This window comes from Nelumbo nucifera, chromosome 1, assembly GCF_055504915.1.
Source record: "Nelumbo nucifera cultivar China Antique chromosome 1, China Antique-T2T, whole genome shotgun sequence".
Classification (NCBI taxonomy): Eukaryota; Viridiplantae; Streptophyta; class Magnoliopsida; order Proteales; family Nelumbonaceae; genus Nelumbo; species Nelumbo nucifera.
Window position 1 is genome coordinate 109,432,676 of NC_142649.1, and position 13,794 is coordinate 109,446,469.

General features: G+C 35.7%; 1 protein-coding gene across 1 annotated transcript; it reads left to right on the forward strand.

The window, feature by feature from the left end:
• The first annotated feature begins 7,070 nt into the window (after nt 1-7,070).
• On the forward strand, nt 7,071-12,754 carry LOC104605905 (large ribosomal subunit protein eL30-like). Its single transcript, XM_010270856.2, has 5 exons — nt 7,071-7,227; nt 7,307-7,412; nt 7,553-7,654; nt 12,304-12,372; nt 12,469-12,754. Exons 1-5 carry the CDS (start codon nt 7,207-7,209, stop codon nt 12,507-12,509), a joined length of 339 nt encoding a protein of 112 aa, XP_010269158.1. The 5' UTR covers nt 7,071-7,206; the 3' UTR covers nt 12,510-12,754.
• The last annotated feature ends 1,040 nt before the right edge of the window (nt 12,755-13,794 follow it).

Below are 13,794 nucleotides of genomic sequence, written 5' to 3' on the forward strand. Positions count from 1 at the left end.
CAAATAAAGAATGCAATTTTTTTTTCTCAATTTCTTGACTGGGCTTTGCGCTTTATATGGGGGGGGGGGGGTCGAGATTGGGCTCAAGATCTAGGCCTGATAGTCCGGTCATGCTCAGGCTTGGGCCTGAACATGTTCCATCGATATAAAGGCAAAGCCCAGCGTGGCCTATGAATAGGTTTGATCCCAACCCTGAGGCGGAGATAGGGGGACCCCAAGGAGCCATGGCCCCCTATGGCCCAATAAGTCCCCACTCTTCATGTATATTTTCCCACTCCCCCACTCCCTACGCCAATGGTTCCCCTCCAATGGCCATCCATATTTATTCCCTCTAGCCCCCGATCCACTTAGATTTTGGCACCCCTCAGAATTCCTAGCTCTTCTCCTGCCTAACCCAGACCTAACCTATTGATTAAATTACCCTGCCTCCCTAATCCACTTAGATTTAAGCCCCCCTCATAAAAAATTCCTAGCTATGCCCCTACCCAATGCAGACCTAACCTATTGATAGCCCTAAATTATTAGGCTCGAGGAGAAAGAGAAATAATTTGTTAGTAAAATAAATTATTAACTAATTGAATAATTTAGAAAATTAAATAAACAAAAATATATGGATAATAATTTACTTAGTTTTGAAAATTAAATAAATCAATTATTTATTGTAATAAAATAAATAAGTAACTATTCATTTATTATTAAGACATGATTGGTCCAAGTTATCCAGAACCAAACCCGACCCATTGACAACCCTAAATATTGGTTGCATGTTGAATTAAATAAATAAAAATTATGGATAATAATATATTTAATTTAATAAAATAAAACAATAAATAATTAATTAAAATTTTCACTTTTGAAGTCAATTTAATATAAATAAATCAATTTTGTTGTCAAATAAAGAATACAAATATTTTTTTTCTCAATTTCTTGGTTGAGCTTCGGGCTTTATATGGGGGTCGAGCTTGGGCTCAAGATCTAGACCCGATGGTTCGGTCATGCTCAAACTTGGATTTGAATATGTTCGATTGATATAAATGCAAATGTCACATCTCGACGTGACCTGTGAATAGGTTTAATCCCAACCTTAGGGGTGGAGCCAAGGGGACCAGGGAAGTCATGGCCCCCTATTCCACTTACATTTTGGCCCCCCTCATAAATATTAGGCTTAAATCTACCTATTGATAGCCTTAAATATAGGATTGCCAGCGGGTCGGGTCGGGTCGGAACCAGTTTGAACCAAAACTGACCCAACATGAAACGTTGAGGACTCGAATTTGACCCATGGGGTTTGTAATTTTTGGACCGGAATCGAACTTATCGGTTCTCGAGACAATTGGGTGTGACCCGACAGACCCGATTATAATAAATAAAACAAATATTTATGTATAATATATACTAAATATTCTATATATATTATATGTATAGTATATATAATTTATTTATTTAATATGTCATACATTATATATATATATATATATATATATATATATATATATATATATATATTCTAAACCGATAGTAATTTGGGACCCTATATCAGGACACAGAATCAACTCGTTGGTTCCATTTCCTAGAATTAGAATCGGCCCAATTGGTTCGGGTCCATTAGGTTCATTGGGTCGGACTCGACCTATTGACAACCTTACTTAAATATTGGGCTCAAGGGGAGAGAATAATTTGTTAGTAAATTATTTCTAAATAAATAATTTAGTAAAATAAATAAATAAATATCTACTAAAATATTTCTCTCAATGCCAAATATATTTTATTTTATTGATTTATAAATAATTTATTTAATTTTATTAAATAAATAAATACTTATATAATACTAAAAAATAATATAGTAAAATAAATAAATAAATATCTATTAAAACCTCTCTCTCAATGTGAAATCCCCTTTATTTTACTGATTTATAAATAATTTATTAACTAAATAAATGCATAGATGATAATAATAAATTAAATAAATAAATGTCTATTAAAATATTTCTCTTAATGTCAAATCTCTTTTATTTTATTGATTTAAAATAATTTATTAAATAAATAAATGCTTAGATAATAATAATAATAAATAAATAAATGAATAAATAAAAGTTGAGATAAAGAATAGGAGGAGAGAGAGAGAGAGAGAGAATTAAGCGAGATAGAATAGGGATGACATTTTATTTTGTAGGATGGCATAATTGTAAATAATTATACATGATATTGCTATATTTTTTAATTGTAAATAATTGTAAAGAGAGTAAATTTGCCTTATATGTGACATTCTTGTAATTTTTGAATGCCTTAGAGTCAATTAAATTGGAAAGTTTGTCATATATGTGGTAGTCTTATAATTTTCGAATACTATAGATGCAATTATAAGTTAAAAGGTTTGTCTTATATGTGATAGTCATATAATTTTCGAATAATATATAGACAATTACATAAGGGGTTTATCTTTATGTGATATTCTTGTAATTTCAAAGAAAAAAGGCAAAAGTTACTATTAGATTCAATTTCTTACATCCTCATTCTTTTCTTCGTACACGATTCAACTTAATATATTTATATAGATATTTGTCTAAACTTTATAATTTAATTTTTTTTAAATTTAACAATTAACTTATGAATCCAATATAGCTTCAACCCAAACATTCAAATTGTTTTGAAGTACTATTCCTATTATGCCAAATTTTTTCGATAAGTTTGAATTAATTCATCTATATCTATTCTTCATTCATATACATACTATCGTGAATTTTTACATAATCCTCCCGTGCATTGCATGGATGCCTCGCTAGTTTGTTCAAATAATTAGGCCTCTTAGCACTATATCTCAATGACATTTGTTCATTTGTAGAAGAGCAATTAAATTAATTAAAGGTATTTTGGATAATTAAAATATACATGTTTGAAAAGTATATTGTGTGATGAGACCTTTTCACGAGCCAGATCAGGCTGGGCTTTGCCACTTATTAATAGAAAATAAAGATCTGAGCTCGAGCCTAGCCTAATATAAGCTCAAAGTTCAGGCCCTAGCCTAAAGCCCGGTGTATGTTATGTAATATCTTAATTTTATTAATTTATTCCTATCAAATCACACATTTTGCACATAAAAGTATTAATCCAAGATATAATTATACACATAAGGCTGTGTTTGGTTGCAATGCAAATAAATTTGCATTGACCCATGCTAGTGCAAATGATTTGAATGTAAATTCTAATTTATTTTTGTTTTTAAGTTTTAGCTTATTTTGTTTGATTTTTTTTTTTGAAAAAGCCTTATGGGCAACTTATTTTGTTTGATTACAATACAAATGAACTGAATTAAGACATGAACCAAAATAAAGTAAAACCCCAAACACAATTAAATAAGAATTTGCATTTTTTTTTTCATTTGCAGTCTCATGCATTATACTGGTGCAAATAAAATTGTATTGAAACCAAATGAAGCCTAAAATTCAAAGAAACACAAATATACAATACAAAAGCAAAACAGAAATACAAATTATTACCTAATACCTATATTATTATTATTATTATTATTATTATTATCTTATATTTATCTTATATATGTCCGTGTAGCAAATGGGAGTAGATTCCCACGCGAGAGCAGCCCATCATGACACTAACCCAAACGTGCGAATACCTTCACTTTTTCTCTCTCCTATCTTTCTCTGCCCCCTCTTTCTTTGTTCTGGTGTTCAAGCTTGCCAAGCAAGCCATCTCCGCTCTCTGGTTCCTGCTTTCAACTCCCCCTCCCTCTATCTCTTTCGCATGAATCCCTTCGACTAGCACTGGCGTCCTGATGTTTGACAGCGAATGGCCCCCTGCATGCTCCCAACCATTCCGCACGCTCAGAGGTTACTGCCCGGCACTTCTTAACCTTCACCAGCCCCTCCCATCGTTTTTCGTTCACCTCTTCCGAGGAGAAGCTTCCTACACTCTCAATTTCTCTCAACTCCCTTTGTATTTCTCCCTTCTCTAATGCATTCTCTCTCTCTCTCTCAAGTCTTCTCCCATCAATTCTCTCTCTATTTCTTCCCCATGAATCCCTCTCTCTCTTCCCCATGACTACCACCTCTCAGTGATCGCGAAGTCATGCATCATGATGGATCGCAGTCGGTGGTTACAGAGGTGGGAACCTCTCCATTAAAGGACGATATGGCAGGTGGAGTGGCGGAAGCCGAGAGAAATAAGTTGGTGTTTTTCGAGGGTGGGGCTTATAATTTCGATTTGGAGGATTTGCTGAGAGTTTGTCTGGTAGTTTTAGGGAAAGAAAGAATCGGTACTTCATATAAAGCGGTTCTAGAGGAAGGGATGACCATGGTAGTGAAGAGACTCGAGGATGGAGTTGTGATTCCTCTAAGGGCTTTTTACTAAACAAAGGACGAGAAGCTACTTGTCTACGATTACATGCCGCCGGAAGTTAATTTGCTCTTCTGCATGGTACGATGTTTTTTTCTTTTTCTTTTTTTTAAGCGGATTCCTTCTCTTTCTCTCGCTTATCTCTAGTGAACGGTATGGAATCTCGAGCTGTTACAACAAAGGAAATTCCTCTTTTCATTTTTAATTTGTATTAAAATGAAAAAAAGTGGCGTTTCGAACATGTATTGATGTATAGCTTCGGTGTATTGTTACTAGAGTTGTTGACAGGAAGGCCCTGAATCAAGCATCGTTTAGGGAAGAAGGGATTGATTTGCCTAGGTGGATCCAGTCAATGGTGAGAGAGAGAGAAGAATGGATGGTTGAGGTGTTTGATGTGGAGCTAACGAAATATCAGAACACAGAGGAAGAGATGGTGCAATTGTGATAGCCATGGTGTGTGTCGACTGTGCTTGATCAACGGCCTGATTTTTAGGTAGTAGTGTGGATGATAGAGGATATTAATGGGACGGAGATGGATGATGGTTTACGTCAGTCGTCTGATGACCGTCAAAGATTCAAAGGGATTAGACGGCCAGACTCCTTCCATGGAGTCACGGACTCCTCCAGCTGTAGCCACACCTTAGTGGATGATTGCTCTTATTATTCAGTGGTTGTAATTTAGGGGTGGGGGGAGGTGTGAGGGTTGAAGAAGAACAGAGGAACTGGGTAAATAGCCAACTGTAAGTTGAATGGCCCAACATGATTTCTTTCTTTCTTTTTTGTTTGTTTGATTAATTGTTTTGTGATTTTCATAGAATTGGAATGAATTATATTCATGGTTGGAACTTGGAAGTCGACCAATTTGACGGATACAAAATTTTTCTTCATGGAATGGGCAATGGGGATTTAAAATAAAAAATTTTTGTTATTTGTTAAATGTGCAGAATTTAATCGAAATTTAAAATTGATACGACAGTTATTAGTGATTGATGGGAAATTACAGATGGAAGTATTTCATCATTTCTCACAGGTGTGGTGTAGGAGGGTCAAGGCTGAGGCTCGAGGCATGAGACGTCAGACAGCTAACATCAAATGGCTGAGTGCTGACAGTGTCATTTGACTCATTTCAATGAGCCTATTGCATCTGTAAACAATGAAATGCTTTTTAATTGTTTATTTGTTATAAGTACTTAGACAATAAATGTTGATGTCTTTATATATGATGGTATGTATAATGAGCCTCCGCTTTTTCTAGACATTGAAATTTTCGTATTGGCTGATTGTTAGTCTGTTTTTTATATAAAGTTTTTTTTTTCCATAAAACCGACTTGGAGATGAACTATTTTTGTCTCCTGGTTACGTTGCACCAGTTTTTATCATCTGATGTGAATGATGTGTTTTTATGGATTTTAAGATTCAATTAAAATCTTAATGTAATTATATGTATTATAGTATTTATAGATTTTAACATATAAAATATCTATAATTATCTTTAAAATAATAAACAAATATTTTTATGTATTATATTATATACTAAAATATATACAAAATAAGTTTTAATATATTATATTTGATGTTTATCTCTTTAAATTCTCATGGGCATTTCTTATTACACCCCTTTCAAATATTTAATTAATTTATTTCAAAAATATATTCCTGCAATTATGTCAAAACTGTCAAAACACCCCTTGTGTTGTTTACATATTGTTATGACACCCTTACCATTGTCATTAATTTATTTCAACCAATTCGCAGCAACGCAGGGTCACCCCGCTAATTATTATTATTATTATTATTATTATTGGATGGTACTTATTTAAAAGTTCAAACTTTGAAAAAAGTTGGACCTGACCGAGCTTGAGCCACAGGCATGGAAATCGGCTGGGCAAGCCCGTTGGATACTAGCCCATGAACAGGTCCAAGTGCAATGGTGGCTCAATTGAGAGTCCGAATCTCTTGCCCACGAGAACTCTGTCTACATTTATCGCAGTCACACATGGAGAATAAGGGGAGATGTTTCAAATTCACGGGGGTAGTGTATTGTGAGTAGGCGTGGCAGAGTTTTCATGGGTAGGAGATCGGGAGTCCTCAATTGATCAATATTTTGTTCGTTGTAGCAGAATTAAAACCGGGGATGATAGGTAAGAGATCGGATCTGTTCCTAACACAGGGCGCCTCACACCAACCTTACAGGAAGATCCGGTCATGCATTTGGAATATCTTTCATACTTATATGTTATTATATACGGGAAATGTTCTCCATGCATGATAAAATGTGCCTGTAAAATGCTCTCGTTTTCTATGTGCGACTGACTCCAAATCTCCTATCCATGCCTACCCACAATATATTATCCCCGTAAATTGAGAACATCTCACTCTGCATAATACTATGCAGAGGATGAGACGTTCTCTATGTATGGCTGCGATTAACATGGGGACTCTGTGCGGTCAAGATATGCTATGAAGTCGGTGTGAGGAGCATATCTGGAATCGGAAGATGGGGTTACCCCATTAACAACCGTACATAATATGTGATAGTGTAAATGGATAGAGTAGTAATTTTGCTGTCACCTGCCATTTAATCAAGTATCTTTGGGGATACTTTGGAGAGTTGGAGGTATAAAGGGAAAATTCTAGACATCGTCAATAATAGGAAGGGGAGGTTTCAAATAATTTATCTTCAATGGAATTATATATAATTAATATTTCTTATAGGGGCTTATTTCACATATATGAAAGTTAGGTGAAGTTTTTCACATTGTCAAATAATGTAGATTCCCCGATAGAAAACCCTAATCTTTGAGTCGTTTCGTTTTCTTCCAAGTCTCTCTTTTCTTTTCTCTGTAAGGAGCAACGATGGTGGCGGCGAAGAAGACGGTATGATCCTCTTGTCACGTTACCTCATTATTTGGTTCTATGTTTCTGTCGCTTAGTCCTTTCTGAATGAATTTTACAGAAGAAGACTCATGAGAGCATCAACAACAGACTCGCTCTCGTGGTGAAGAGCGGGAAATACACGCTTGGATACAAGACCGTCCTTCGGACCCTAAGAACTTCGAAAGGTGGATTCTCATATCCTAGCTTCTTTCTCCTTCGATGTCGTTTCTTCGTTATGTAAATAAATGGAGACGTTTATCCGTTTTCATCTTCATTTCTTTTGAAGATCTGGCTTGGTGATTAGTTTTATTTTGGGCATTTGCAGCAAAATTGATAATTATTTCAAACAATTGCCCACCTCTGCGGAAGTCCGAGATTGAGTACTATGCAATGCTTGCCAAGGTTGGCGTCCACCATTTCAATGGAAGTAAGTAGCTTCTCTTACTGATTAATTGCGTAAATCTAAATAAATGTCAGTGAGTCATTCTATGCTCTTTATCTCAATGTGGCGCGCCTTTTGTTTATTTTATTTTTGTTTCCATCTGTTACATTTTGGGGCTGCACTTCTTTTTGAGGTCGCTCAAATTAATCGTCGTCATATGTTTTAGTTTTCTCTTATAACCTTGATTTTTTTCCTGCTTTATGTACTAGAGGGATGCGACATAAATTCCTATATCACTAGTGTACAATGCTTGAATCTCCTTGAAACGATCCTGTAGTAAAAGTCAGTGGTATCTAAATACTTGATTTATTCTTGTTTGTTGTTTTTTCTATATACTTTTCTAGGTTATTGTCACTAAGCTTATACCTCTTTGAGCTCATTATGAAAATAATGATATTTTTTATTATGTATTAAAGTAACAGCTTTCACTCTTAGCACTTATTTGAAGGATTTATTATCTGAATGTTTAAGAGTGAACTTTGTCAGTTGTAAATCAAAGATGAAAAGAAGAAGGTTAAAAGTTCTTTGATAGCTTATAAACAAATGACTGAAGGAAATATTACATGTATTTCCCTTTTCCGACGACCTTGGTTAACATATATTCGAATTAGATTGATATGCTCCACATGATCTTGTCTAACACGTGGGTATACGAAACTCTTTTAGTTGACAAATTTATCATATAAGTAATAAGTTTTAGTAAATAGCTAATTGAAATGGTTTCATTTGGTATGCTTGAACACACATATGGAGATTGGAGAGTGCAATAGAGCTGCAGATTTTGTGCTAACATGGGATACAGTTTTACTTTAAAATTATAGTTTTTAAGTTGCCAAGGAAAGTCTAGGGGACTGGGAGTGCCTTTGCACCTAGTCTCCTAGGTAGGCGCCTAGGCATCGCCTAGGCGATGTATATTTTTGTAAATAAAAAACCTATATCTAGTGTAAATTCTCAAATTTCATAGTAACCAGCAATCGTCTTTCACTAGTAGTTATCAATAATCTTCATTAAAAAGTATCAAATTTGTATTAGAACATAAAAAATCAGCACATTCATGACAAGAAATAGAAGAAAGAAAAGTAACTTCAATGAATATAGAGGCTGTGCCCCTGTTTTGTGAAAGTGTTCAGTGGATAAAGCTTTAAGTTCTCTCTCACTCATAGTCATCTCTCGGTCTCCCGCTCCCTCTGTCTCTCCCACTCTCTCAGCTTCGGTCTGTAGCCAAATCACTCTCTCTCTCTTTTTCTCTATTGTTCTCCCTTAGTTTCTCTCATTCTTGTCCTTCACTCTCCCACGTTCAGTATCTTCTTCTCCCTGAATTTTTATCAAATTGGTGTAATGATTTTTGAACCATACCAAGTTGTTCTCATGTTCTTTTATACGATCTAATTAATACCATATAAGTGTGTAAGAAAATAAAAAAAAAGAATGAGAGGGAGCAGGAGAGAAATTGAGGGAGAACGATAGAAATTAAGGGAGAACAAGAGATCGATCGAGAAAGAGAATGAGAGAGATTGAAGGAGAACGATAGGTAGAGAGGGAGAGAATGAGAGAAATTGATATAGAGAACGTTAATACGGAAACCAAAAACCATTTTTATTTATTTTCAAATCACAAAGTTGTTGAGTAGATAAAGATGACTGTGAGAGTGAGAGAGTGTGAGGGAGATTAAGAGAGAGAGAGAGAGAGAGAGAGAGAGACTAAAACCCTTTTTTTATTTTCCAATCATCTAACATTAAAGGGCAATTTCAGTATAAGTTTTTTGTTGTGTTCAACATGGATTAAGAGTTCCATGTTGGCAATAGCCACATAAGCCTTCGATGACATGGCAAGGTTTTTTATAATTTGAATTGTAGAGCTGCTTGTTAGAGTTTTGTTGGTTTATGGACCAACTTGTAGCCTAATTTTAAATGTACAACCGGCTCTGACTATAATTTTTCCTATTTTAAAACTAATCCAAAAGCAAAGCTATTTTATCTAGATGGTGAGTTAATGATCAAACTTTTTAAAGAAACCCTTGATGTCATAATTGAATAATAAATATTTTAAAAAAAGATAGAACACCAAAAATGAAAATGTACAAGATTTTGTAGAAAACATTTGAGAACATTTCTAATGTTATATATTCATCATATTAAATAAAAATAATTGTTAAAATAAAAGTTATTTTTATTTATGATAAAAATGCAATATAAAATTTAATAATAATAATAACAATGTTATTTGGTACAAGCATTTAAGTTTATTTTTAATCATAGTTTTACTTTTGTTAATTTTCAATTTCTATCTTAACTATGATATATCTAAAATTCAAGTAATTAATATGAAGAAAAATTTCTCACATGCAACACATGTGTTTAATTACCAATTTCCCAAAGTGCCCAATAAAAGCAGAAGCCTATCCGACTTTGTGTTACTCTTGTGACTTTCTATGTTCATATACTTGAGCTTGCACATGTGAAAATACTTGTGGCATTTTTATGGCACATTTTCAACTTAGATATTCACAATACATTTGGATTATTAAGGGTGCTGCTTAAATTTCCTTGATTGACGTGTCGTGCACATTGTAAATTGGAATTAATGCAAGTAGAAGGGAGTCCTTGTTCTGTGCACTGGTGGGTTCATTGGACACGTGAACCCACCAATCTTAATCAACCACGTCGCCTAGCCCCAAGATTCAGAATGTTAATACGTTTTTCACTGTTAGCTTGGACTAGCCGGTTCAACCTGCCACAAAAGGACAAAATATGACTCAAAAACACAGCCCACATTCCTCCCTCATTCTCCCTCCCATTTTTCAGAGTTTTCGTTGCTTTTCCTCCACCAAACCCTACTACCCACACACCGGCGACATACCATAGCGGACGGTGACTCGAACCAGTGGCCATCGGTGGCAAGAGCCTTGGTGGTACGTTTTCTGGCTGGCCTTTTCTTCTTCTTCCAAAGCCCAAAATTCCAAAACCCTGTTCAGTGTATGGATTTTATCCTTCTTGGGGTTCAAGGGCTCAATCCGTGAAGGGCAAGGTCTGTGCTGCCATCATTCAGATAGTTTGATCAGTGATCACATCACAACATGGTGTGCGAATTCATCATTCTATTTGACATTCAGTTCTTCTCCAATAATGGAAGATCTCATATTCTGACTTGGCCTTACCAAGTTACCAACCGGTGGTTGCATCCAAAATTCAAGAATCAATGTACACTTGTAAACCAAACAACAACAACAACTTTTCTCAAATGGTGACTAGAATGCAGAAAACTCATCTCATTCCTCCCACCCAGAATGGTCACCCCAGCCCTCATCTGGTCACCGGATTCTGTCCATCTACCCCTTTGCTTTGGTTTCTCTTCTCTTATTTGGAACCTTGAGGCTAGTCTCAGAGAACTTCTGTTGGAGAAACAATGCAAACGTCTGTTCTCTCCAATCAGCTTCTCTGGAGATTCTACCTCCAAAAGTGAAGAGCAGGGACCATTGACTGATAATTCTGGCCATGAATCCATTGTGGGCTGGTGCAATATGTTTGATGGGAGATGGGTGTTGGACAATGCGTCCCATTCCTTGTATACTGAAGAGAGCTGCCCCTACTTGACCAAACAGGTGACATGCTAGAAGAATGGGAGGCCTGATTCTCTTTATCAGAATTGGAGATGGGAGCCTTACGAGTGCAAACTACCAAGGTAACAAGCATTTACACAAGCAAGAATTTTATTACAATCATACATGACTACACACTTTGACACTTTTTACGATCCATAGTCCACACCTAACATTTACTGGCTTCCATGTATGTAAAAGTCATCCTGATTCATGTCTAGTAGCTGTTTTTCTTGGTAAGGCCCATTGATTGGACCATCGGATTTCTCAGGTTTGATTCCAAGAAGTCGCTGGAGGTTTTGAGAAACAAAAGACTAATGTTCATAAGCGATTCAATTCAGAGAACCCAATGGGAATCCATGGTCTGCCTTGTACAGTCAGTCATTCCTGATGGAAAGAAATCCATCCACAGGCATCCTCCCATGAAGATTTTCAGAGCAGAGGCCCGAAAACATACCACCGGAGCTCTTGCCGCTGATTGCCGCTGGTTTGGGTCACCCTCTGCTGTGGTATGGTCACCGGTGTATGGGTAGGATTTGGTGGAGGAAAAGTAATGAAACTCTGCAAAATGGAAGGGAGAATGAGGGAGGAATGCAGGTCGAGTGTTTTTGAGTTATATTGTCTTTTTGTGGCTAGTTGAACCGGCTAACCCATGCTAACGGTGAAAAATGCGTTAACATTGTGAATCTTGGGGCTGGATGATGTGGTTGATTAAGATTGGTGGGTTCACGGGTCCAGTGAACCCACCGGTGCACAGAATGCGGAGACTCAGTAGAAGGTATCCACTGCATTGCTTTTAATATTAATTCTCTATACGTATTGAATGAGATCTGCACAGCAACACAATTCTAGGGATGGGGCGATATACCCAATTTTACTATTTTATCTCTGGACGTCTATTTTTAAAAAGGATGCATACTATTCAGATTTGCAATTCCTCGTAATGATTCTATACATAAAATGATCACAGTGGGGTTTAAAGTCTTTGCAAATGACTGAGAAACATTATGTTAAATCCTCTTTATTTGTTCTGTAGACAATGTTGACTTGGGCACAGCCTGTGGAAAGTATTACCGTGTGTCATGCCTTGGCATAATTGATCCAGGTGAGGCAATATTCTTTTATTGATCTACATCTACACTTTACCATGGGGTTTCTATCCTGACTTGGTGGAAAATTTGTTTCTCCACGTATCTTACAGGTGATTCTGATATAATCAAAACATTACCTGGTGAGCAGTGAGAGAAGATGGAGTTAAGATGCCTTTCATTTTCAACCAAATAGGATAATCCTGTTTAGTAGAGTATTTTCTGATAGATAATTTGCCTGAGTACGGTTTCTTATATTTCTTTTAAAAATAGAGTTCGGTGAATTATAGCAAGTAGTGCTTGGATATTACTAGTTTTGACTAGTGGTTTTGGAAATCTGTGTCAAGACATGATCCTGTTATTTAACTGAGCTCCATGAAGAAATATTCTTTATCGCTCCGTTCTTTGTTTTCTGTTGACATTGCTCATTATTGATTTGCACCAAGTGAATTGCTTCGAGTTCATAATTTCTAGAACTGGGTTTTACATCAAATCATATAAGTAGGCAAACCGAAACAGGGCCTGATAGTTTGCTATTGCTGGACAGGGTTTATCTATTTGTATATGCACAGTACAAATACATACAAAATGATATAAAATACAAGGTTTTGCACTCTACATATTTGTGTTTTGTACTCCTCCCAAAGTGAGTTTCATCACTCCTTCCAAAGTGTGTTTTGCACTCTACATATTTGTGTTTTGTGCTCGTATTTTGTATGTATTTGTGCTCTTAGCCTTAGTGGCAATGTGTCTTCTTATAAGGCCATCTCACTGTTGAAGTGCCGAACAGGTGCGCAACGCGCATGACTCACTGGGCGTTAGTCGTGTGGGGATCTGAAAGGTGAAACCAAAGTTATACAAATATCGATGATTACTCGAAATATATTTCACATAAGAATATTACGAAATTTCAAGTCAAGTTATAAAGCAAGTCTGCGGACTCCCAGAATATGTGCTGGTATTTAACGTTAAGGCAATCAATGATGTCCTATGAATTACCCCTTGATCAAAAGCTTGTTCTGCTTCTACTGATCCAATATTTACAAATTTGTTTTAAAGAACATTCCCAAATTTTTACTGGTAATGTACCCGAAAACACATGGATCATTACGCCTCCGCAAAGCAACCAATATTCCAACTTTCCCTTCATTTGTGGTTTTCTTTTAACATGGGCCCAAGTTTATTATTCTTGTTTTCAAGGGCATTAGGGCTTCAAGCAATTCATTCAACAATTTTCAATATTTCCAAATATTTCAAAGGAGAAACAATTTTCTATATTTTCTATATTTCCAAATATTTCAAAGGAGAACTATTTTCTATAGTTCCAAATATTTCAAAAGAGAAAGGCTATCCTTTCTTAGGAAGTTTCAGATTTACACGTCTCTCACTTTTTTTTTATATGTCTCTCACTTAGGCTGTGACGATAAGTCCTTAAAATA